Raw genomic sequence first — 22,908 nt, forward strand, 5'->3', positions numbered from 1 at the left:
CCCTGACCCTGGATTCTGTCTCCTGCCATGAGCTGGTGGACCATCCATCCGTACACCTGGCGTCCAGTTGGGTCATCCCTGTCCCCTGCCCCAATATGGTCCTTAATGTACTCTGGGCACGTAACAAACAGTTCCGCAGTCCATTTTCTCATTCAGCAGTGTGCCAGGCCCCGGGCAGGGTGCAGGGAAGCAGCGGTAAATTGGACTTGCTCCCTCAGGGGTGGTGGAAGTCAGATACACCATGGTTTCAGGACAGTGGGAGGGGACAGAGGTCTGCTCAGTGCTCTGGGAGCTGCAGGAGGAAAGGACTCAGAGTGAGGACGGAGGGAGAAGAGGGCAGGGTGAGGGTGTTCATGGCACACTCAGGGAATTGTGAGTCATTTGGTGTGGGTGGATCTTGGGGACCTACTAACGCAGTGCAGCCGGAGAGCTCGCCTGGGTCTGAGGAGTTAGGGTTTATTCCTGAGACCAGAAGGGCATCGGAAGACCCCCGCCACGAAGACAGAAACCCTGCAGGCCCAGGTCCCGGAGCAGAGGAGAACGTGCAAGGTGCTAGAATCTGTTAGTCTGAGCCCCATTTACACAGGTAGCTGAAGTGGGGACTTCTCCCAGAGTCCTTCCTGCATCCTCCCTGATCAGCCGCAAGAGAGGTTCCCCCTGCTTGGTGCACCTGATGCAGTAACCCTTTGATGAAAGTGTGCTGCAGAAAGACGCCACCAGGTGGCAGACCTAGAGATTGCACAAAAGCCTCCTTTTCCCCTGTAGCACAGCGTTTGCAGGGGTGGAAGAGGGTCGTTCAAGACTGAACTCCTGTTCATGCCAGCCTGGCTCTGCCCAACAAGGGTGAGATCCCGCATCCTGCCACTGTGGGCACAAGGAGTCCCTTTGTGAATCTGGACAACAGATTCCTCCAGGGCCTTAGGAACTATTCCGTCCAGTGGCTTGCACTTTCTCCGGTCTCTGACCTCAGAGTAAATTGCAGGCATTGTGACCCTTCGCCCCCAAACCCTTCAGCATCTGTCACCTCAGAGCAAGGGCATTCTTCCGTGTAACCACAGAGCAATTTTCAAATTCAGGGAAATTGACATTGATACAGTCCATATTTAGATTTTGTCAGTTACCTAGTCATATCCTTTAGACCACCCCCCTGCCCAGGATCACACACTGCATTTACTTGTCTCTAGTCTCCATTAATCCAGACTGGTCCCTCATTCTTCCTCTAACTATCAGTCATTGATGTTTTTAAAGCACACAGGCCTGTTCTGTTGAATGTCCCTCAATTTGGGTTTGTCTCATGACCACATTCCGGTTACACATTTGGGGCAAAATGATAATAATGTAAGTTGTGATTTTATCAGGAGTTATACGATGTCAGTTCTGGTTGCTGATATTACCTTTGGCCATTTGGTTAAGGTTGCAGCTTGCTTTTTTTTTTTTTTTAATTGAGGTATATTTACACACAATGAGTCTCACAGATCTTTTAATTATAGAATTCAGTCATTCTGACAAATGCACGTCTTGGACTAGAGGCACTAGGTCTCAATTCCAGACTCCTCCCCACCCCTCCACTGGATCATGACAGAGGATCCATGTGGGGCGGCTTTATCATCCTGGACAGTCCCTTACTGTGCCCCGAGTTGATAATTGCCAGCTGGTGTTCCAGCCTCTGCTTCCCTCTAGGCCCGTGAACAGAACAAGACAAGAGCATGAGGTGCTGTCTGCCTCTGCCCTCCTATTGCCTGGCACCCCGCCCCTCCTCAGCAGCTCGGCTAGCCCCCTGGGCCTCCTCCGCTCCCCGCGCTGAGCTGAGTGTGTCATTCGGGCTGGACATCAGACTCCCCTGGCCTTCAGTGCTAGGCCAACAGCCCAATGGCAGGTTCAAGGTCTTTTAAGCCTTCACTCTGGGTACCCTCTTCTGCCTTCTTCCCCCACCACACACACCCATTCAGTGCCCGTTTAGTAACAATCCCTTTCGGTTTGGGCAGGAGAGATACAAAGCTACTGTGTTGAAGCTAATAATAGCACAGGTTACCAAATGCTTACAGTATGCCAGTAGGTACTTTTGCGTGGCTTATCTTACTTAATCCTTAGACCAACTTCCTAAGGTAGGTGTTGTGCTCTGTATTTTGTAGATGCTGAATATGTAACTTGTCCAAGATCTTATCACTATCAAGTGATGGTGCTGGGGTTTACACCGGATTGGACTTACTCCTAAACGCTTGCGCCGAGTCTGAGGTCCCCAGCCAGTGTGGGTTATGGGGATCAAGATGGTGTTCCCTTCAGCCGAAGGGTGACCGGGCCAGGCATAGGACAGCTGGGGTCCCCTGTTCTTTCACCCCCAAGTGTCATACAAATGGTTCTGTGTCGTGCTGTGAAAAAAGACTAACACACGTTGCTCTAACCATGTTATTGTGCCGCCTTAGTGTCCCGTCAACCGAGACTCTTTTCCCTCCCTCCAGGGCTGATGTGGGTCTAGGCACACAGACCCTTGACACATGTGTAGCAAACAGGATTGAGGCCAGGGATGGGTGGGAGCCCTGCCCTCACTTTTAAGTGCCAGGTGGGCTGACCAGAGGTGCGGGTCCCTGCCTTCAGTAGACACAGCCAGAGGTAAAGTCCAGAAGACAGAAGTCTGCCCAACTCAGGGAATTTTTTGATTTGTTTGTTTGGTTCGTTTTGTTTTGACAATGCCAGGAAACGTGGGAATGGGCGTAGGGGCTGCTGACAGGGACAGCTTGAATCTCGACACCATCGGCTCAGCCTGACCCTAGAGTGTAGACACAGTCCTTTGGCTCCTAGCAGGCATTGGAAGCTGCTAACAAACTGTGGCTACCAGCTGCCATTGTTGTCATACACACACACACACACACACACACACACGCACAGCAAGCAGTGCACCGGGCCCGGGTCTGTTGCCTGCTCCTTGCGGGGACTGCCCTTGCACTCTGCCTTGACTGGTTTGGCGTGCAGGGTTACCCATCTCTCCAGGAACCCAGAAGTTGCAGCAGGAAGCCCAGGACAAGGTAGAGTGCAGAACTTTCTGCACAGTGGGCAGGCTCCATCACTGCCTCTCATGCTTGCAGGGGGGATGGGATGCTCCCCCTGGCTCTGTGCACGTGTGAATGTCCGCTGCATGGGGCGTCTGCATACCTGAGTGGAGGGGGTGATTCTGGGTGTGAGTGATGGGCCCCTCCTTGGTTCGGCCAGGCTTCAACTGCTTCCTGGTAGGTGGAACTGAGGAAAGACCGAGCTGGGGAGGCCTCAGCACCATCTCTCTTTGCAACCCACCTCCTTTTGGGGTTGATAGTAGGTATATCCACCATGTTGAACCATGCCCTGCCATACAGTGCCCTGCCTGGCCCTACCCCGCCCAGCTGTCCTGTGTACTGTCACACTGGATTTGGCACCACGGGCCTTAGAATCTTATGTGTTGCTAGTGGCCCAGCCATTGTTGCCTTCTGGGAGAGCTGGGCTGACATCACCCAACAGCTTTAGAGTGAAATGACCTTAGCCCCAAATAGACAGGATAGGGCAGGCATCCCCCTCCTTTGGGCATGCCATGGTGGCTGTCACAGAGCTTTGGCCCTCCAATGCTGGCCCAAGCAAGTGAACCCCCAGCTCTTAGGATTGAGGCCCACAGCTTGCAGATGGGGGGTACCAATCTGGTTCTCTTTCAGTGCCTGCCTCCTAGCCTCCTCCCTTCACCCCCATTGTTGCCTCACTGAGCCTCCTGGTGAGTGCAGGTTCTAAGGGAACCGGTGCTAACTTGGGAGGGTAGTGCATGGAATAGTTGACAGATCAAAAGCTCGGGAGACTTCTAAGCCAGGACTGCTGAGTTACCAGGGAGCTGAGCAGTAGGCCCAGGAAATACCAGGCAAATGGCTGCCCCTTAGCCAGACTGGGCCAGGGTCCTTCACCCCAGCCTGAGGACTAATGTCTCTGGAGGGGCCTGGCCCCAAGTCCTTCTAGACCAGGGTAGCCAGACCTTTCACTTCACAGATCTCACTGTGAAACCAGGATCCCTCAAAGCAGCCTTCCCCACGGGAGCGTTTGTGGACCATTTGCAGGTGTGTCTCTGGAAGAGAGCCCGTCAGGATGATTTTTGGGTGAGGCACATCCTCCCTGTACATCAGTGGGGGTGCGGGGGACAGGAGGGTCTATCCCCAGGGGGGTTGTCTTTGCTCACCCCTCCAGTGAGCCTGTTAGCGGCTCCCCATTTTCCAGGCCTGCCTCTTCACACTGTTTCTTTGCTCCCCCAGCCCTGGTGGCAGGAATGGATGTTCAGGAAGGGAAACAGCCCTGCCACCGCTTCCCCTGCCAGCATCTTTTCCCTCTCCCTGCCCGTCTGCTTCCATCCTTCTGTCAGCCCACATTTTGGAGCAGTTCCCAAGCCATTTGCTTGAGCTGAATCCTGAGTGGGGTGGGTGGGGTCAGGCTGAGCCCACTCATTGTCTGTGCTGCAGCTGCTCCCCACAAACTGTTGTCTAGACCAGGCCCGTGTGGAGGCGTCCAGGCAGTGTCTACACAGATACGATGGAGGCTCCACGGTGCTCTCCAGGGAACCAGGAGGAGAGAGGGGGCTTAGTGTTCCAGGGAAGATGGCAAAGATGATCGGAATGGGAGCGAAACCAGCTCATCTCCCAGGGCAGGGGCAGCTCCAGCGCAGGGCTGCTGACCCAGCAAGAACCACCACCAATATATATGTACCAATGTGTGTATATATATATATATATATATATATATATATATATATATATATATATATATGTAAAACCATTGTACCCTTCACTGTATTATATATATGGGGGTATATATATGTACCCCTCACTATATTATATATATGGGGGTAGAGTGGTTTCATATACACACACATATTTTTTTTCCTTGTGGAATTTTTACTCTAGTGGTGGGGAGAAGACATTAAGCATATAAACACGCAAATAAATACATAATCACAAAATACGGAAAATGCTGTGAACAAAAATTCCACGATAGAGTGCTGGGACCCAGTGGCGGTGGAAATATCAGGGAAGGCTTCTCTGAGGAGGTGATATTTAAATTGAGAAGGATGCAGAGAAGTCAACCAGGCAAAGGGCAAGAACACTGTTCCAGACACATTACTGTCCAGCTTTTTAAGATTTTTCTCGAAGCAGTTTCATTCTTCTCGTAGGAATGATCTTGAATCTGCGTCCGGCATAGGCCTCTTTGGCAGAAATCATGGCCAAGCCTAACTGTGGCTTCTGCTCCACCTGGGAGCTATCAAGGCCTACTGAGTTACATGGTCCTAGTTACTCTCAGAATGGAGTCATGGGTCTGCGCCTCAGTGGCATAGCTCTGAAAACAAATAGGGGCTTGATGAGAGGCAAGCCTGGTAGATTGGACTAGAGGTGTGCCAGGCCATCTCTCCTGAATTCCATTTCACTGCTGGATTCAGGCTCTCAGGGTTTAGAATAAGGGCCAGAACGGCGGCACGTGAAGATTTAAGCTAACTGGTGAATTTGCACCTGTTCTCAGATTAGGGGTGGCCTTCCAGGAATAACAGACAAACAAACTAAAGGAAAAGAGAGCTGTTTGACTACATAAGCATGTCACCGTTTTTTAAATTAGCAAAATGTTAAAACATTAAGAAAAACTACATCATATGTCAGCTATAGCCTTAATATATAAAGAGTTTCTAAAACTCAATAAGACTAATACACTCAACCCAGTGAAAAATGGAAAAAGAATATGAACTGATTCATGGAAGAAATAATGCATGCAACCAGTATGTATGTAAAACAGGTTCAACCTCGTGAATAATTGAGGAGTTAGGTAGGCATTTAAACAATGATGTTCTTTTTATTACCCATTAATTGGCAGTTCTTAAAAATTATATTCAGTCCTAGTGCAGGTTCTGGGACTTATTCGCCCACACCACTAATGTGGTATAAATTGGGACAGCCTCCCTGAGAGCAGCTTGGCAGTGTATGTCAGGCATCTTTGGAAACGTGTGCTCCATTTGACCCTGAAGTTCCCCTTCCTGGAATTAATCCTGAGGGAGAGAGACAAGTATGTCAAGCTGTATGTGTGTAACAATTAATAAAAAAATAGGGAAAAAAACCCCAGATGTCCTGATGGGTGTGTGGACCAATAAACTATGATATATTCTTACCAAGGAGACCGGGTAGATATTTCAAGTGATGCTTCAGGATATTGTCATGTAAGGTTGTTCATAATTTTTTTTTACAGCCTTATTGAGATATATTTCACCTACCATAAAATTCACCCTCATAATGTATTTTAGATGGGAGAAAAGGAAGCTTATAAAACGGTATCACAGTGTGGTCCAAATTCCTGTAATAACGAAAACTAGAAGCGTGCGCACGTAAACATACAGGATGGTTTGCCTGAATGTTAATGGTGATTACATCTGGGTGCTGAGATTATGGGTACGTTTTAATCTTATTTTTGCATATCTGTGTTTTCTAATATTTCTGCGGGGAATGCCAATAACTTCTGTATGAAGAAAAAAATTATAGAAGTTGGGGTTCGGTGTCCCCCAGGCCTTTTATGGAAGGATAAAGGCTACACTCCTAACTTGGCCATCAGGTCCCCTAGATCTGGCCCCTGTCCCTCTCTCTGGGTCACTTCTCACCACCCCCTGTTTCAGGCCATACGCTCCACCAACACAAACTCCTTGGAGTTGGTTGCTTACGTGCCGTTTCTTACCTGTGTAGGTTTGCTCACCCAGGTCCCCCTGCCTGGACTGACCTTGGCCCCTGCGCAGCCCACTTCGGTATCACTTCCACAGGGTTTTCCCTGGGCTCCCTCAGGGCCAAGGGCCCCTCCTCAGGACCGGGGAGCTGGCCTTCCCCAGGCACCCCTGTGACCCTCTGCCCTCCCTGCCCATTCTTCCGTGTACATCTGTGTCCTTGCCCCCCCGCCGCTGTCTAGGACACTGCCTTCCCAAGCTGTTAACTATAGGCGGCTGGAAGGAGCAACTCTTGTCTTTTTAAATCCACATCCAGAGGTTAATATCTTTTAGAATCTGGCTCCTGTGTCCATCTTTCCTCCTAACCCTGGAGGAGATAGGGATTTCCAGGCACATCCAGGTGCATCCTTTAACTGGCTCTTAAATGCACAATATATGTTTTTCTTAAAAGTCATTCAAGAAAAATTTGAAAATAGGAGAAAGAGAAGAAAAAGTAACACCCCCCCCCCCCATGACAACTTTGGGGTGTTCCTCCATCAGAGAGGACCTAAGAGTCAGAGGAGTTTGAGAGAGAAGATCCTCGGGGCAGCCATCCTCACACTTGGTGGGCATGAGAGTCCTCCGGGGCCCCCTCCATCCCACACCCCAGAGATTGGACCAGTGGGGATGCAGGGGGACCCAGGATTCAGCACCTCAGGCCATTTAGCTACAGGTATTTGGGGGGAAGACTTCACCTTGGGAACAGCCACTTCCAGGCCATCTCTCCTCTCTGTCTCTGTGGTGGTCTCTCGGGGACCTCAGTTTGCATCCACACAAAGCCAGTGTCCTCTCTGCATCTGATTGGCCCCTTTGAGATGGGCTGGCTGCCCACCTCTGTAGCCAGTATATGCTGCCTGGAAGGACATTCCCCTTGAGCCCCTGATTAATGCCAAGGAAAGGAGCTGTGGTTCTTTGTCACTGGGAACCTTTGATGCTCCTCCGGGAGGGGGAGGAGGTGGCGGCGGCAGCGGGAACAGCAGCAGCAGCTGTGTGACGCATCCCCAAGTCAGACTTGCAGGCTGAGTTCGCGTGAGGAAACTCGCTGACTTGCTCAGTGAGAAGGGCTCCTCTGTGTCTTGTCTAGAGCTGAGAATGAAGCGGAGAGCATCGGACAGAGGAGCTGGGGAAACGTCGGCCAGGGCCAAGGCTCTAGGAGGTGGCATTTCCGGAAATAATGCAAAGAGAGCTGGACCATTCATCTTGGGTAAGCCTCTGACCACTGGGTGAGGCAGGTTGCAGGGGGGAGGGGGGGCGGGGGGCGCAGGCGCAGTCTGACATGGTGAGCGGGGCGGCAGGCCTAGGCGCAGCAGTGCAGGGTGAAGCGCCACACCCACCACAGTGCAGGGCCTGACCCACCCCGGCCTGGCCCTAGCTTCCCTGCTCGACACGCAGTCTCTTTGTGCCTGTGGAAGATCCAGAGCGTTAGGTCATGTCTTACCAACAGCTGTCATTTTTGTCGTAGCCTCATGAGCCTTAGGTCTGCTGCGGCTGAGAGCTAAGCCGTCTCTTCCCCCATGGATCCCCGCGTGTGCCCCCGCCCCATGCCACCATGGGAGGCACACAAGCTGCATCTGAACCCAAGGTCCATCATCCAAGGCACTTCTTGGACCATTCTTGGAGGGCACAAGTAATTCCACGAGGCATTTGGTATAGCCCTCCAGAGGTCTTATAAAATTGGCACAGAAGTCCTGTGGAACTTCCCAGTGGGGGTTCCCGGTGGTCCAGAGTAGCAGCAGGGCCTTTCTGCCTGATGTTGGAGGCCCAGCAAATCTGGGTTGCTGGGCTCAGCGTTGCAGGAGTGAGCTGGGTTCTGAGGACGCCAACTCTTCCACCAGCCAGAGACTGGGTGTGAGTTTTGCTTTGGGGCGCTGTCTTGGACTTATGGGCACAGGACGGTTCAGCCCCAGGCGTTGATCAGATAGTTCCCCGTGCCTACTATGTGCCAGGCCTGGGCGATTTGCTAGGGCTGCAGCAGTGAACAAGACAGGCAAGTTACTGCACTCACCAGAACTTCATATTCTAGTTGGAAAAAGAAACAGAGTAAACCGTGCACAAGATCATCATTGGGTCAGTAAGGGCCTTGAAGGAAGAAAATAAGATGATGTGAGAGTGACGGGTTTAGAGGGGGTGTATACAAGGAAGGTTCTGTATGAGGAAGTGATACTTGGGCTGACACCCGAGGGTGAAAAGGATGCAGCCATGTGAAAAGCAGAGGAAAGCATCCTGGACAGAAGGAGCAGCAAATGCAAAGGCCCAGAGGCAGGAAAGGGCTTAACAAGTTAGTACCTAAGAGCACAGTGTAGCTGGACTATGGTGGTGGGGTGGGGAAACATAATCAGTTAGGTGGGCGGGAGCCAAATCGTACAAGACCTTGGAAGCCAAAAAAGAAGTTTCAGCTGTATGTTAAGAGCAGTGAAGCGCCATTAAGTGACACTGTGACATTGTCTGAGTTATGTATGATCTGAAAGCTCAGGCGAGGTGCCATCAAAGGACAAGGAGCTGTGTACATCTCCAGAAGTACAGAAGTTCCCCAAACCGGGTGCTCTGACGGGCCCGGCGGCTCCCTCAGACTACCAGGGGAACTCGCCAAAGCTCTGGTTTCTCACCCGGGAGATGCTGATTCAGAGGCTCCAGGTTGCAGCTGGGATCTCTCTTTTTTTTTAAACACACGCTCCTCAGAGATTCCAGCACACAGCCACTGCTGAAAACCCCTCTTTTTGAGAAACATGCCTGTAAAAGCCAGGTGTGCCTCGGGCAGATGCACATCAAATCCTCCACTTCTGGAGGGGAGCCCGTGAGAACTGGCCCCCAGGAGACAAGGGGGGTAAATCAGTGGATGTAAATGACCTTCCCAAAGAAGAGATCTAGCGGAAAGACCGCGTGGTGCCACGGGAGACAGGGCTTCTTCGAAAAGTAAGCCCGAGGCTCTGTGTGCCATAGGTCCCCGTCTGGGCAACTCCCCGGTGCCAAGCATCGTGCAGTGTTTGGCGAGGAAGGATGGCACAGATGACTTTTATCAGCTGAAGGTGAGTGAAGCACCGGGGGTGGGGGAGGCCTGGGACCCGGGGCCGTCCTGCCAGCCTGCTCGCCCCCCTCCTCCACCTTCACAGCCACACCGCTTGCGAACAAGCTGCTTCTTCCCGGGAGGCAGTCGGGTTCACGCAGTCTCGCTCTGAGCGGGCCCGATTCAAAGGGCTCCACCAGAGCAGGAATCACACTGCCGTCACACTACGGAAAACCTTGCACGTCGTATGTGCACGTGTGAGTGCGCGTGTGCGGTGTTGCATGGCGGAACGTGAGCCCCCCTGCTCCTCCCGTTGTCACTCGGCTTTGTAAAGTAAGGTCTTTTTTGGCTTTTTGGTCTTTTTGTGTGTGTGCCTTCCTAAAGATCCTTACCCTTGAGGAGAGGGGGGACCAAGGAATAGAAAGCCAAGAGGAGAGGCAAGGCAAGATGCTGTTACACACCGAGTACTCTCTGCTTTCCCTCCTCCACACGCAGGATGGCGTGGTTCACCACCACGGGCTCTTCCAGGTGAGTGGCAGAGGGGGCTGCCTGTCCCCACCCTTCCCCCCGACCCCCTCCCCGGCTGGCCTGCGGGGGCCGCCTGTGTGGCTGGAGCAGCTCGCCCGCGCGGCCTCCTGGGAGCCCTGCCAGCCGGGCGCACCAGGACTTCCCGGGTGGGGCGGGCGGGAGGCCAGGCTGCGGCCACGTTAGCTGGGGCGTCCAGGCCACGATGGCCACAGCCTCGCAGGAGTGCACAGTTCTCTCCAAGGAGACCCGCTGTTCCCAAAAGGGAGGAAAGCACGGAGTCCGTTACAGACCCACGGGCTCTTCCCGGGTGTGTCGTGTGGAGAGCTGGCCAGGCCAGGGCGGGAGGGCGGTGAAACCAGTTGTTTCTGGTGCCGACGGTCCTTTTTTGCTGCCCAGGCGTTCCAGTTAGTTCAGCGAGTGTCCCTGTGCCCTCGCGCTCAGATGTGCCAGGTCCCTCAGGGAAGGTACTAATTCGTCCTTGTGCCCTGAAAGGAGCCATCCTCGGGGCAGAACCGAAATCGTGTCTCCGGAAATGAGGAAGGCCCGGTTCAGGGTGCCCAGGAGGCCTCCTGCCCAGGCCCCACACACAGCTTCTGAAGAGCCCTCAGCTAGACGCGCTGGCCAGGGCCACTCTTGCTAGAGGCACCTGGCCCTCGACAGGCCGTGTGGTGGCAGGGAGCCGCAGAGGTTTTGGATCCGGCAGCCCTGAATGCCGGCTGCGTGACCTCAGGCAGGTCACTTCCACCTACGGCTCACCTTTCTCATCTGTAGGATGGAGGCAGCGATGGACGCTCGCCTTGTAAGGTCGGGAAGGTGAATGGGAGTGTGTGCAGCCCGAGCTGTCCCTGTACATGCTCAGCATTGGTATTTTCTTGTCAGCTTGATTTCCTGGATAAAATAAAGGGGAAATGCCCCCCCCCCCCCCACTCCCATACATAAACACACTAAGGTGTTTATTATTAGATGCGCAATTAGAGACGACTCTGAAAAATCAGAGTGCTTCCCTTGAGCATGAAACCCAACTGAGCGGGATTGTGTTTCTTTAGTGTTTCATCTCTGATAGCTTCCAAAGCTTGGCCCTGCTTTATGTCATCTTGAATAATAGAACCTGCGTGATTAGAACCATTTCTGGAGTCATCTGTGTGCCAGACACTGCTGGGCCTCTGGGGAAAAGTGAACAAGAGGTGTGATCTGCTCGGAAGGAGAAATGTGGATATTCAGTCCCCAGGGGTTCCCCGGAGGCAAGCGTCAGTCTGCTGGGGATGACACTGAGGGCCTCCCCAAGCTGACAGAGTGAAAGTCCCCGTGTTTTCTGTCTTACTAAATACCTTTTCAGGTTGGGTGCCTGGCTGGCTCAGTTGGTAGAGCATGTAACTCTTGATTTCGGGGTTGTAAGTTCACGCCCCATGCTGGGTGTAGAGATTACTTAAAATAAAATCTTAAGGGGTGCCTGGGTGGCTCAGTCAGTTGGGCATCCGACTTCAGCTCAAGTCATGATCTTGCAATTTCGTGGGTTCGAGCCCTGTGTCGGGCTCTGTGCTGACAGCTCAGAGCCTGGAACCTGCTTTGGATTCTGTGGCTCCTTCTCTCTCTACCCCTCCCCCCTTCTCATGTTCTGTCTCTGTCTCTCTCTCTCTCAGAAGAAAATAAACATTAAAGATTTTTTAGAAAATAATAAAAAATAAAATCTTAAGAAAAAAGAAAAAGAGGCACCTTTTCAGCAAGGAAAATGGGCCCAGAACTTGCTATCACATGTTGGTTACAGAACCCACTTCCTGATAGCAGGCATGGGTTGTCTTCCTCTCTCCACAACCTGTGAGGGCAGGGTGCTAGGTCCCTTTGACAGATGAGGCGCCAGAGACGGAAAAGTGAGGTGCACTGCCCCGTGTCCCACAGCTGGGACAAGGGGGAGCTGGGGCCTGAGCCCAACCTTACCCACTGTTACCTGGCTGCCCAGGAGTCCCGCTTCCATGCGAAAGCAGTTGTCTTGGAACTGACAGGTGTCCAGAACACCTGACTTCCACTGCCTCGGACCTTGGTCGTGGCTGGAATCCCTGGATATGCCATGGAAGGAGGAGTGCCAGGGCCCTGGGTTTGCTGCCTGGACCCTGGGCTCAGAGCTCCCTTTAGCATTACATTCCCAGCCCCGATCCAGACCCTTTGCTTTGACATCAGAGCATGAAACCTGAGCCTGAGCCGCTTTCACCCCAGCCCCTGGCTGGGCTTGGCCCTGGCACACAGGAAGCTGGGCATTACCGAACGGTCTGCTGGTCCAGGCCACCCAGGCCTCGGGCCTCCACCACCCCACACGTGCAGCCTGTTCTAGGCTCTCGCGTGTGTATCTGGCTCCAGAGGAGAGTCCCAAACCCCTGGCCCTGAACCTGCTGGTCTGTGGCCAAGCCCCCGGGTCTGCCCCCTTGCCCCCCCAGGACCGCACCTGTGAAATCGTTGAGGACACAGAATCCAGCCGGATGGTTAAGAAGATGAAGAAGCGCATCTGCCTCGTCCTCGACTGCCTCTGTGCGCATGACCTCAGCGACAAGACCGCCGACCTGATCAACCTGCAGCACTACGTCATCAAGGAGAAGAGGCTCAGCGAGCGGGAGACTGTGGTCATCTTCTACGACGTGGTGCGCGTAGTGGAGGCCCTGCACCAGGTGACAACCTGCCCCGCTGCCTGTCCCGCCTCCTCTGCCCGGCACGTCCTGGGCCCCAGTGACCGAGAGGCCTCCAGGTCCCCCTGCCGCAGAAGGCCACCCTTGTTGCTGCTGCTCAGCGAAAGCAGCTCTGGTCCCCCCCGCTGCCCCTCCCTCCCGGCCGGGTGCGCTTTCCAGAACATCCAGGCAGAAAGCGGCCGGATGACCTGTGCGCCCAGTGGGGCACAGGGCTGCAGGCCTCAGCCCGTGTTCCTGGGGACGTGCTGCCCGGGCAGCCTGGTGGAGCACATCATAGCAACTCCCCGGCCGCCAAGAGGCGGCCCTGTGGTCTCCCGGCGAAGGCGACAACTGTGAGGTCCCGCTCGGGCAGCCACAGCCTGTCTCTGAGCTTTTCCTAGGGTTGGGGTGTCAGGCACCCCGAGGTCCAGGTGAGGAGAGCCTGGCCTGTCCCGGGCACACAGCTTCTGCAGGCTGAGCCTGCACTGCTTGCTCGCCAGAACCGGAGGGTTCATCTCATAGCGCAGATCCACGCAGGCGCCTGTGGTTTGGTTTTCCAGCGGGCTATTTACTGGAGGCGGAGAGAGGAGTAGTTTTCCCCACTGGCTGCTGCCCAGAGGGGAGAGAGCTGGGGGAGCCGCCCCGGGTGGGGCAGAGACTGCCTGGGTTCACCTATCACCCCATTCCTGCCCACGGTTGTTGAAGCCTTAGGATGGTCCTCACCTGCCTGTGGCTGACAAATCAAGTCATGAGCCTAAAGAGACACATCATAGAGCTTTTTCCTGCCTTCCCCAACTCCTGGAGAGCCCACATCTTAGAGGCTGGATCCAACCATGGCCTTAACCTTCGCATTACAAACCACATGCCTGTTGCTTTCCAGAAAAACATTGTGCACAGAGACCTGAAGCTTGGGAACATGGTGCTCAATAAAAGGTAAGATTCTCTCTTCTTCTTTCTTGATGTAACCTTGGGGTTGGCACGGGCCACACGCTGCAGCTTGCCAGCGCCCTACAGTGCCCCCGTGTTTCTGGCTCAAAACAGCCCACTTCCCCCAGGAATCCCAGGGGGCGGGAGGTGCAGTGTCTGCTTCCTCTGCCGTTTCCCACATGGGAATATGGTGCTTGCTTAGAAGGGGAGTCTGGGGCGCCTGGGTGGCTCAGTCGGTTGAGCATCCGACTTTAGCTCAGGTCATATCTCACGGTGTATGAATTTGAGCCCACTGCAGGCTCACTGCTGTCAGGGCAGAGCCTCCTTCAGATCCTTCACCCCACTCTCTCTCTACCCCTTCCCCGTGCATGCGCTCTCTCTCAGAAACGAATAAACATTAAGAGAAAAAAAAAAAAGAAGGGGAGTCTTAAAGTCCACAGAAAGGGAGCTCTGAGAAGGGCTCCAGATGTCCTCCTTGGGCCATTCACTGTGCCTCGGGAGTGCTCAGTAAATATACAAAGGGGACACATGAGTTGAAGGAGTGACAGATGAACAAAATGAGGCCTTGTGACAGGTCGGGTTCCCAGGAAAGACTCCAAGGTGTGTGTTCCCGAGGGTTACTAGGAGGTGCGCTCAGGGGAGAGGGTGGGATTGGGCGGGGGGAGACACGGAGCTGTGGTACAGTCACGGCAGGGCTTCAGCCTGGAAAACTCGAGAACCAGAGGGCCCCTCAGATGTCCCACATCGAGGCAAGGGGCCAGCCTGGGCATGAGGGCTGTGGCCCGGGTGGCTTACTTTGGCTAAGGAAGCTTCCCGGGAACAAACGCAGCTCAGTGGTCAGAAGTCACTAGTCCCAGCAGCAGGGAGAGGGTGCTCCCCCTTGGAGGGGGTCTGGGTGGCTCACCCTAGCAGCCTCGGTCAGTCAGCGGCAGAGGGAGATCATACAAGGCCCCTGCGTCAGGCCGTCACCCCCTCAGGCGGAGGGGCCCCAGCCTTGCAGGGGCTCCGGACTTCCAGCAGGCACCACCATGACCGGGAAAGTGTAGGGCTGGGAGGGGCTCCCACCTCCCCTACTCTGCCTGGGCTGGCATCTCACCCTCGTCACCCTCTCACCTCCAGGTGTTGCGGTGGCTCGGGGGGGCTCGCAGATGGCAGGCATCAGTCTCAGGGCAGAAGTGGTGTGTGTGACAATTTGTTCCGTGACGGGGCCACCCACCCAGGCGGGGGTCCATTGCCCCCGTGAAGCATCCAGGACCATGGCAGTCACAGGGGAAGCTGCAGGGAGATGGGCCTCTGGGGAGGAGGCGTAGGGGTACCAGATCCTGCAGTGCCGGCCTGAGATGCCATGGGGAGGATGCTGCGGACAGACACGGTTCCAGAGTCCCCGTGCGATGGGGCACCGACCAGAAAGCACTGGCTGGGGGCCCATGGCGGGGGCGGGGCGGGCAGAGACTCTGGCCGTCTGAGTCAATTCATGAAGGATGAGTAAAGATTGCCAGCTGGAGAAAGTGAAGCAGTGAAAACCTTACCCTGTCATGCTCCACAGGGAGGAGGGAAGGAAACTGAAATCCTAGGGCTGCTCGAACCCTTGCCTGGCCAGGTGGGAGAGTTGGGGAAGCTGTGGAGGAGCCAGACGTAGGGGTCAGGCCTGGCTCAGAGCCCAGCGCCCCCTCTTAGTTACCCGGGAGACCATGGGGATTCATTTGATGATTTGTTATTGACTGATTTGTCCGTGTATTGAGAGGCTCCTGTGGGATCAAGTGCTTCTCTGAGCTTCCGTGTCCTCATCTGTGAAAGTGGAGGTGACCAAACCTCCCTGTAGAGATTGGCCTCAGATGTGGAAGTGCCTAACGGGGCCGGGCCCGTCGTAAGTGCACCCCGTGCTAGACAGCCTGCGGCTCACTCCTCCCGCCCCCCCGGGAGACGAGGCCTGCTGGGTGTCGGGTGGCTGGTGGGGGCACCAGTGGCGAGCCCGGCGAGGCCCTGGCCTGCTGTGGGGTGTTGGCCCGGTCACCATCCCACTCTGGACCACAGGCTCACTGCTCACCCAGAGAGGGCACATTTTTGGACCACCTAAGTACGTCTGGCTGCGGAGCCTGCGTCCTCCAGCCTTCCACACGACTGTGCACTGGCTCTAAATGAGCATCCTGAGGGGGTTGTGGGAAGGCGCACTCGGGCTCCTGTGCTGCTACCCACAGCAGTCCTCCAGGCCTCTGTGTGTCCGTGTGGGTCTGCTTCCCCCGTCACTTCTCCGGGCCCCCTTGCTTCTGGGAGTGTAGTCGGGAGGCCATACCTCTCTTGAATAACGACAGTACAGCTAGAGCAGCTCCTCCACGTATGTGTCTGTCTGTCTGTCTGTCTGTCTGGTCTGCACGTGTGTGCGTGCCGGTGTGTTTTCCTCGGATTGAGGGGCGCCAGTACCCCGCTCAGAGCCTGTGTCTTGGCTGCATTGCCTTTAATCTAATGATCCCCTTCTCCTGGGTCTTGGGAAGGACAGAGGTTCTGGCCACCTCTCACCTCTCACGGGTGCTCCGGGAGGGGGCGGCGCGCCTGGTGCAGAGGGACCCACTCCGGACGCCACAGCCCGCCCTGTGTGTGTCTGCGGGCACAGCCCGCCCCTCTCGCGTGCACCCTCGCAAAGTCCAAGGCCGACCTGGAGGAGCTCCAGCCCTCGCCTGCCCGTCAGGTCTGGCCCTGACACCAGCTGCAGAGGCAGGGAGCCAGGGAGCCAGGGAGCTGGAGGCCTCTGCTCTGGCAGAATGGAGCGCTCCCAGGGGAGGAAGCGGGGAGAAGTGTTTGCAAGGCAGCTGGAGTGACGAGTTCACCCTGCTTTGGAGAGAAGGCAAGGGTTGGAACCTGAAATCCCCTTTTGGGGTTATATGAGGTCTGCTGTGGGTTCTCTCTCCTTCCTCCTTTCTTTTTGGGTAAGCAAGTTGCACACCAAGTTCCTAGAAAAGGAGAAAAACACTGGTAGCCCGAAGGGTCATAACTAAAGAGTGACTCACACAGAGCAGATCCTGCTGACGCAGAGCTGCCTCCCTTCGCTCCCGCTGCCCTCGCCCCCTCCTGCCAGGATGAGCCTGGGGGGTCTGGGGGCTCCCAGGGATGTGGGCGCCTCCTGCCGACTTGGGTGGTGGGGGCAGGGCAGGGGAGCATGGCCAAGCTTCGGGAGGTCTCGGAGCTGACCGTGTGGCTTCCCGTGGGACAGACTCCAGGCCCTCGGCAGTGTAGGCCGGCTCGGCCCTGCTGCCCGCCGCACAAGGTGTCCTCGGGCCCCACCAGCCTGGCCCACGCAGGGGACATCGAGGCCTGCGGCACAGTCCCTGGGAAGCGCAGCCTGCACTGCGCTCCGGGGCCTGTGGTCACAGTGTGGCTCCCCTCACCTGCCGCCTCAGATGGGGTCTTTCCCGGGGTCTCCCATGACCAGTCCCTGCCAGGCGTGCCCACCATCTGAGGAGGAAAGGATAATCCGAGCTGGCAGCTAGCACTCAGATACTAGTCACCACGTCCGGGGCCGCATGCTTTCCCTGGGACTGTCTTCTTGTCACATCCTAACACGGTCCTGGGAAATGGGTGCTAATATTCTGTTTGACAGATGAGGAAACCGAGGTTTGCTTCATCAGAGATTAAATAACGTGCCCAAGGTCTCACAGCCAGGAAATGGCCAAGCTGGGACTGGAACTGGGGAATCTAACTCCCCAGCCCACCAGACGCTGCCCTGAGCGGTCCCTTCCCAGGGCCTCGTGCCTGAGAGATCCCCTGCAGGATGCGTTTCCAGCTGCCATCTGAGCAGAGGGGAAGAACGCAGTGCTTCCTCTCCGTGGGGGCCCTGCCGAAGCGCAGCCCCACGTTCAGGGCAGTGACGTGGGCGGTCCAGAGCTGGAGCAGTCCGCTTCTTGACGTGGTGTCCTTGGCCAGACCCTTGGCCCGCACGCTCAGGCTCTAGCTGCCCCTGGGAGCCACCAGGCAGATTTCTGTGGCATCTGACAGGGCAGGCCTGTATGCAGAGCAAGAGTCGGAGGTTTCTGTTTGGAATGCAGAGGACAGACTAACCTTTGTTTTGTACCAAGCCCTTTGCCAGCAGAATTCCCCGAGATAGCTGAAGGGCCCGCACAGCCTCTTGGTCACAGCTCCCGGGGAATTCCGTGCTCGGGCCCGCACAGCCAATACCTCTGAGCCGACCCGCTCTTCACCCTTGAGACTCATCTGGCAGCCTGAGGACCCCTGGGGGCTGCCCTTCCTGCCATCCTCCAACTTCTCCGCCTAGCTACCGACATGGAGCCCTCTGTGGGGGGCGAGGCGCCCTGCGTCACTGGCCCTCCCCTGCCTACCTGCCCACCCCCACCCCCACAGCCAAGGTGTGGAGTAAGGCGTCCTCCCTGGGCCACTTGCTTCTGTGCACATTGCGAGCTTCATGAAAGGATCAGAGCCCTAAGCTCCTCTCACTCATGATTCCCAGATAGGGGGTTCTGTGGTCTTCTAGGTCAGAGGAGGGTCTGAAGCACAAGACAAGGGGTGAGTTAGCTTTGATGGAACTGAAGGGAAATTCAGGGGCAGGGCACTGGTCAGGGACACATGGGTACCAACTGGTGTCAGTCCAGAGTACAGGCTCTGGAGCCAGACAGACCAAGGCTTGGATCCTGCTCTCTAGCCGTGTGACCCTGGGCCAGCCCCTTTATTACTCTGTGCCTGAACTGCATCATCTGTGAAAATGGGACAGAGAGAAAGTCTCCCTCATAGGCTTTTATGAGGGGTGACTGCAAACAGTCCACAGCAGACACACAAGCCAGGGCCTGCACCTGCTGAGTACTCCACAAGCATTAGTTTTAGTACTGCCTGTGATGCTGATTGACAATGACAAGGGTGATGACCAAAGGGATCAGCAAAAGGGAACAAAGCCGGCACCATGGGTGGATTCCAGAGCCCTGCTGGACTTACTTTCCTTTGTGTATAAATGAGGGAGCTGAACTAAACCTCTGGTCATTCCAAACCAGATGTCACGTGAGGTTGTTTTGAGAAATCTCTGAAATTGTTCCGAGTCCTAAACTGTAGCCCCCAGGCTCAGCCGGGACAGTGGTTCCCGGGAGTACTTCTGGAGCACTCACCTGGTCAGAGCAACTCATTCCTGTGACCTCAGATGCCCAGGGGACAGCTCAGGTGGTGACAACCAAGGGCAGCTGGCTGGTGTCAGCACCCCCGATGGCACCGCTCACACAGCCGTAGGAAGGCGGTGGGGGCCAGGGGAGCAGAAGAAGATGTGGGTGTGATTCCTTTGTTCCCCAGATGAGAGGTGGGGCAGCCGGGCGCCCGCGGGTACAGACACGGAGGTTTGTTCATTCTCTGCCCCTCTCTCCCAGGACGCATCGGATAACCATCACCAACTTCTGCCTCGGGAAGCATCTTGTGAGCGAGGGGGACCTGCTGAAGGACCAGCGGGGGAGCCCCGCCTACATCAGCCCAGATGTGCTCAGCGGTACGTGCGGTGTGCCAGGCAGCGGGCCCCGAGGCCCCCACCCAGCCAGGGTGTGCAGCAGTTGGTTCCTTCAGCTGGGCGGGTCTGTGGGCAGGCCTGCGCTAGGTGCGCTAGGTGCCGGGGCTTCGGTGGCGGTCCAGACCAGTACTGTCCCTCTGTGTGCAAAACTTGGGGCCTTATGGGAGAGGAAGATGGTGACCCTCACGCCGGTGCCTGGTTAATTATTCTCTGAGATCAGTGCTTGGAAGGAATGAAACATATTTCTGTGAGTGTGAACAATGGGTACTTGAAGGACTTTCCTGAGGAAGTGACATTGGAGCTGTGATTGGAAGGATACAGAAGCACTCGAGGGGGTGTGACTGGGCAGAGGAGCACAGAGCAAAGCTGGAGGGCCGTGTGGCTGCTGCTCCGAGAGGGAGGGGGGTGGGGCAGACTAGCAGGGCCTGAGCGAGAACATCATCCCCTATTTCAAGTGTAAAAGGCAGCCATTGAGCAGGTCTTTACCCTGTGCCACCGTGAGTTTGCATTTCAAAGACATCTTTCCCTTTGTTCTGTCCCTGCCTTAGTTGGGTTGGCTCTTCATTTGTTCCTTCCTTCCTTCCTTCCTTCCTTCCTTCCTTCCTTCCTTCCGCCCGTATTTACCAAGGGCCTACCCCGTAGAAGGCCCTGTTCTAGACACTTCAGATACAACACTGAACAGGCAGACAGACATCCCTGCTGCCATGGATGGTGAGCTGACTTTCTGATGGGGCTGAGACAGATAACACACAAAATGAAAAAGCCAGCTGTGTACTGACTGCCTCCTGATCGTATTGCTAAGCGCTAGGCGCTATGCCGAGCACACGACACACATTATCTGTTTAGAGCCACACAGCTACCCCGTGAGGAAAATATTCCAAGTCCTTTTTTTACAGATGAGCAAAGGCTAGGAGAGATCAAATCTCTTGCCCAAAATCAGAGCTAATGGTAAACGGGAGAACTGAGGCTCCAGCCCGGGGCCACCTCCTGCCCAAGCCCATGTCCGACTGGGCTTTCTTTCCTTTCCCCTGCGTCCTTTGCCACATCGCGTCTCTGAACCTTAGGGAACCAAGGGCTCCACCTCAGTTCCCATCCATTCCACACGGAGCTTCCGAGGTTGCCTCCGGGGCCGTCATGCCCGGCACGCACGCACGTATCCCTCCTCGCGGTGACAGAGCTGCCCCTTCCCAGGCCATCACATCCTTGCGGGGAGCAGGCTGCCGTAACCCGCCAGAGCATTTGCAACACCTTGGAGGCCTCCCCCAGCTGAGGCCTCTGCTGCAATGCCAGGCCTCTCCTGGGCAGCGCTGCCACTCTCCAGGACCTCGGGCTTTGGGTTGGAGTCACTGTGGCCCTGCTAGAGGGATCCAGGCACCACAGGTGCACCCCAACTCCCTGGGGACCGGCCCAGCCCGGACGCCCTCCACGAGACTCCCCAGCTCATCCCTGTGGGTGGCAGAGCCAGGATGATGAACCGGGCCTGTGACGTGGGGCCTGTGACCGTGTGGGCTGGGGGCAGAAGGGGCCCCCAGAAGGGGCAAGAGGCCCTTGGTCAGGCCTGCTCAGCGATGCCAGGCTAGCGTGTGCAGATACTGCCTGTAGCTGCCGGTGGCCTGTCTCTGGCCCTTCCGGATTCATGCCAGTCTTGGAGGATAAAACAGGAGCCCAGTGCTTCAGAGAGAGCCTGGACCAGAGACCAGAGACCCGGCCTTCAGCCCCCTTCTCCTCGTGGGTTAAAAGCAGAACGCATCGCCGCCTCCCCTCCCCGTGTGGTTAAGAGGATGGAGCAGAAAGATTAGTTACTTTCATGTCCTGCCCTCTGGGCTCAGTGCCGAGGTCAAGGTCGGCCACTTCTCTTCTTCTGTGTGCGGAACGTAGCCTCAGGCATCGGGCCTGGAGCTGTGAAAGGGCAAACATGACCTTGCCAGCGTAGAGTTTATAGTCTGGTTAATAGCTGCGTGATGTTGGAAAAGTTACTGACTTCTCTGGGCCCCAACTGCACATCTGTCTATAAACCAGGGATGGCAATAGCCCCTACTTCATAAGGTCCTGTGGGATCAAATCAGGCCTTTAACCTGCCGTCTGGCTAATGAACATTGGCTGCAATTATCATTACAAAAGGAAGGCTTGAAGTTCAGCGTTCCCTCAAAAGCGAAGCTCAGGGAAAGGTTGCCTGCCCAGGCAGGGCTCCCGGGAGAGCTTGTCTGCTGGAGGGGGCCTTCCATCCCCCATCCAGGTCCGGGCAGACGTCCTGGGGCTCAGGCTGAGGGAGCCCACACTGCCCCGGCCGCGGTGCCCCTGCATCCTCGGCCCCCGATTCTTTCATGGGCGTCCCGGCAGGAGCCACCTGCAGCTGCTGCAGGACAAGCCGGTGCCTTTTTTGGAGTCATACTAAGAGTAGTAGCACAGACGGACTCTGTTGGTGACCCCACATGGTGGAGCAGGGTCCAGAAAGGGGCTGCCCTTGAGTTGACCGTGGGGTCAACCGCACAAGGTCACCCAGGCTGCTCTTTGGCAGGGCCGGGGTGACACAGCCTTGGAGAAAGCGTGGCAGAGGCTCATCCCCACAAAACTGCCTGCCGCACCAGCCAGGGCAAAGAGATGCTCACTCCCCATGTGGCCCTGTGAGGCCGGCTTCCTGTCCCATTTTGCAGACAAAGGAACAGACTAGATGAAGGAGGCCCGTGGAACAACACTTGTGTGCACAGGTGCCATAGACGCCCATTAGTTAAGCCGCTTGACCCTCAGCGGGCCTGGAGAGACCTTCAGAACCAGTATCTCCCATCCCAAAGGTGTCTGTGGCCACCCAGGCAACTTCAGGACCATCCAGGGATCCTGGATGTCCAGGCGCTGCCTGGTACCCAGGAGGTGACACTGAGGCGCCTGGCAGCATTTCTTCCATGCCCTTGGGGGGCTGAGTCACATTCTGGGGTCTGGGCTGCCGCCGAGTCAGCTGCTGTGCCAGGCAGAATGCTGTCCAAGGACCAGGCGGGCGGGGAACTTTGAAAGGCCTCGGTTCTGTTTTGTTTGTGGGAACAGGTCAGGCAGTGACTGGCACGGGAGGAGCTTGAGCACAGGTGGGTGCGTGGATGGCTTGCCCCGAAAGAGGGAGTAGCAGGGCTTCTGTGGCCGGTCGTGTGGCCTTGGACAAGTGACATTCCCGTGCCTCGTTCTGGAAAAATAGAGACAATATCTAATTCATGGAGTTTGATGGAGGCATAATGAAATAAAAGTGTCTCTTCCAATGCTGTTACAACGTGGATGCTCAGTTAAATGTCTGCTCCCTTCTATTTTGCAGGGACGGAAACTAGCACAGAGAGTTAACTAGATATTCATTCCTTTAGCAAAATATTTGGGTCCGTGCTAGGCACCGGGGCTCAGCGGTGAGCCAAGCAGAGAGGCGCCTGCATCTGAGAACTTACCTCCTTCTAGTGGGGAAGACGACGGAGGGGATCCTTACAGATTGGGCTAAGTGCTTTGGGGTGAGGGGATAGTGATTGGGGTGGGATGGCTAACTGGTCCCGAACCGGGTAGCTCTTTGTTCTACACACACTACTGGCCACCTGCTCTGCGA

At 55.7% G+C, this 22,908-nt stretch overlaps 1 protein-coding gene across 3 annotated transcripts in view; it reads left to right on the plus strand.

Moving 5' to 3' along the window:
* The window catches only part of STK40 (serine/threonine kinase 40), a 40,598-nt gene that overhangs the window by 12,757 nt on the left and 4,933 nt on the right, over window positions 1-22,908 (plus strand). For 2 of the 3 annotated variants that reach the window (XM_060625801.3, XM_060625799.3), the window contains exons 2-7: window positions 7,815-7,934; window positions 9,671-9,756; window positions 10,119-10,262; window positions 12,692-12,919; window positions 13,797-13,849; window positions 19,201-19,316. In XM_060625801.3, the coding sequence (XP_060481784.1) occupies window positions 7,823-7,934; window positions 9,671-9,756; window positions 10,119-10,262; window positions 12,692-12,919; window positions 13,797-13,849; window positions 19,201-19,316 (739 nt within the window). In that variant the 5' untranslated portion in view covers window positions 7,815-7,822. Of the gene's footprint in view, window positions 1-6,226; window positions 6,429-7,814; window positions 7,935-9,670; window positions 9,757-10,118; window positions 10,263-12,691; window positions 12,920-13,796; window positions 13,850-19,200; window positions 19,317-22,908 lie in introns of those variants that run through there. The other variant, XM_060625798.3, reaches the window with a different exon arrangement.

This window comes from Panthera onca, chromosome C1, assembly GCF_046562875.1.
Source record: "Panthera onca isolate mPanOnc1 chromosome C1, mPanOnc1 haplotype 2, whole genome shotgun sequence".
Classification (NCBI taxonomy): domain Eukaryota; kingdom Metazoa; phylum Chordata; class Mammalia; order Carnivora; family Felidae; genus Panthera; species Panthera onca.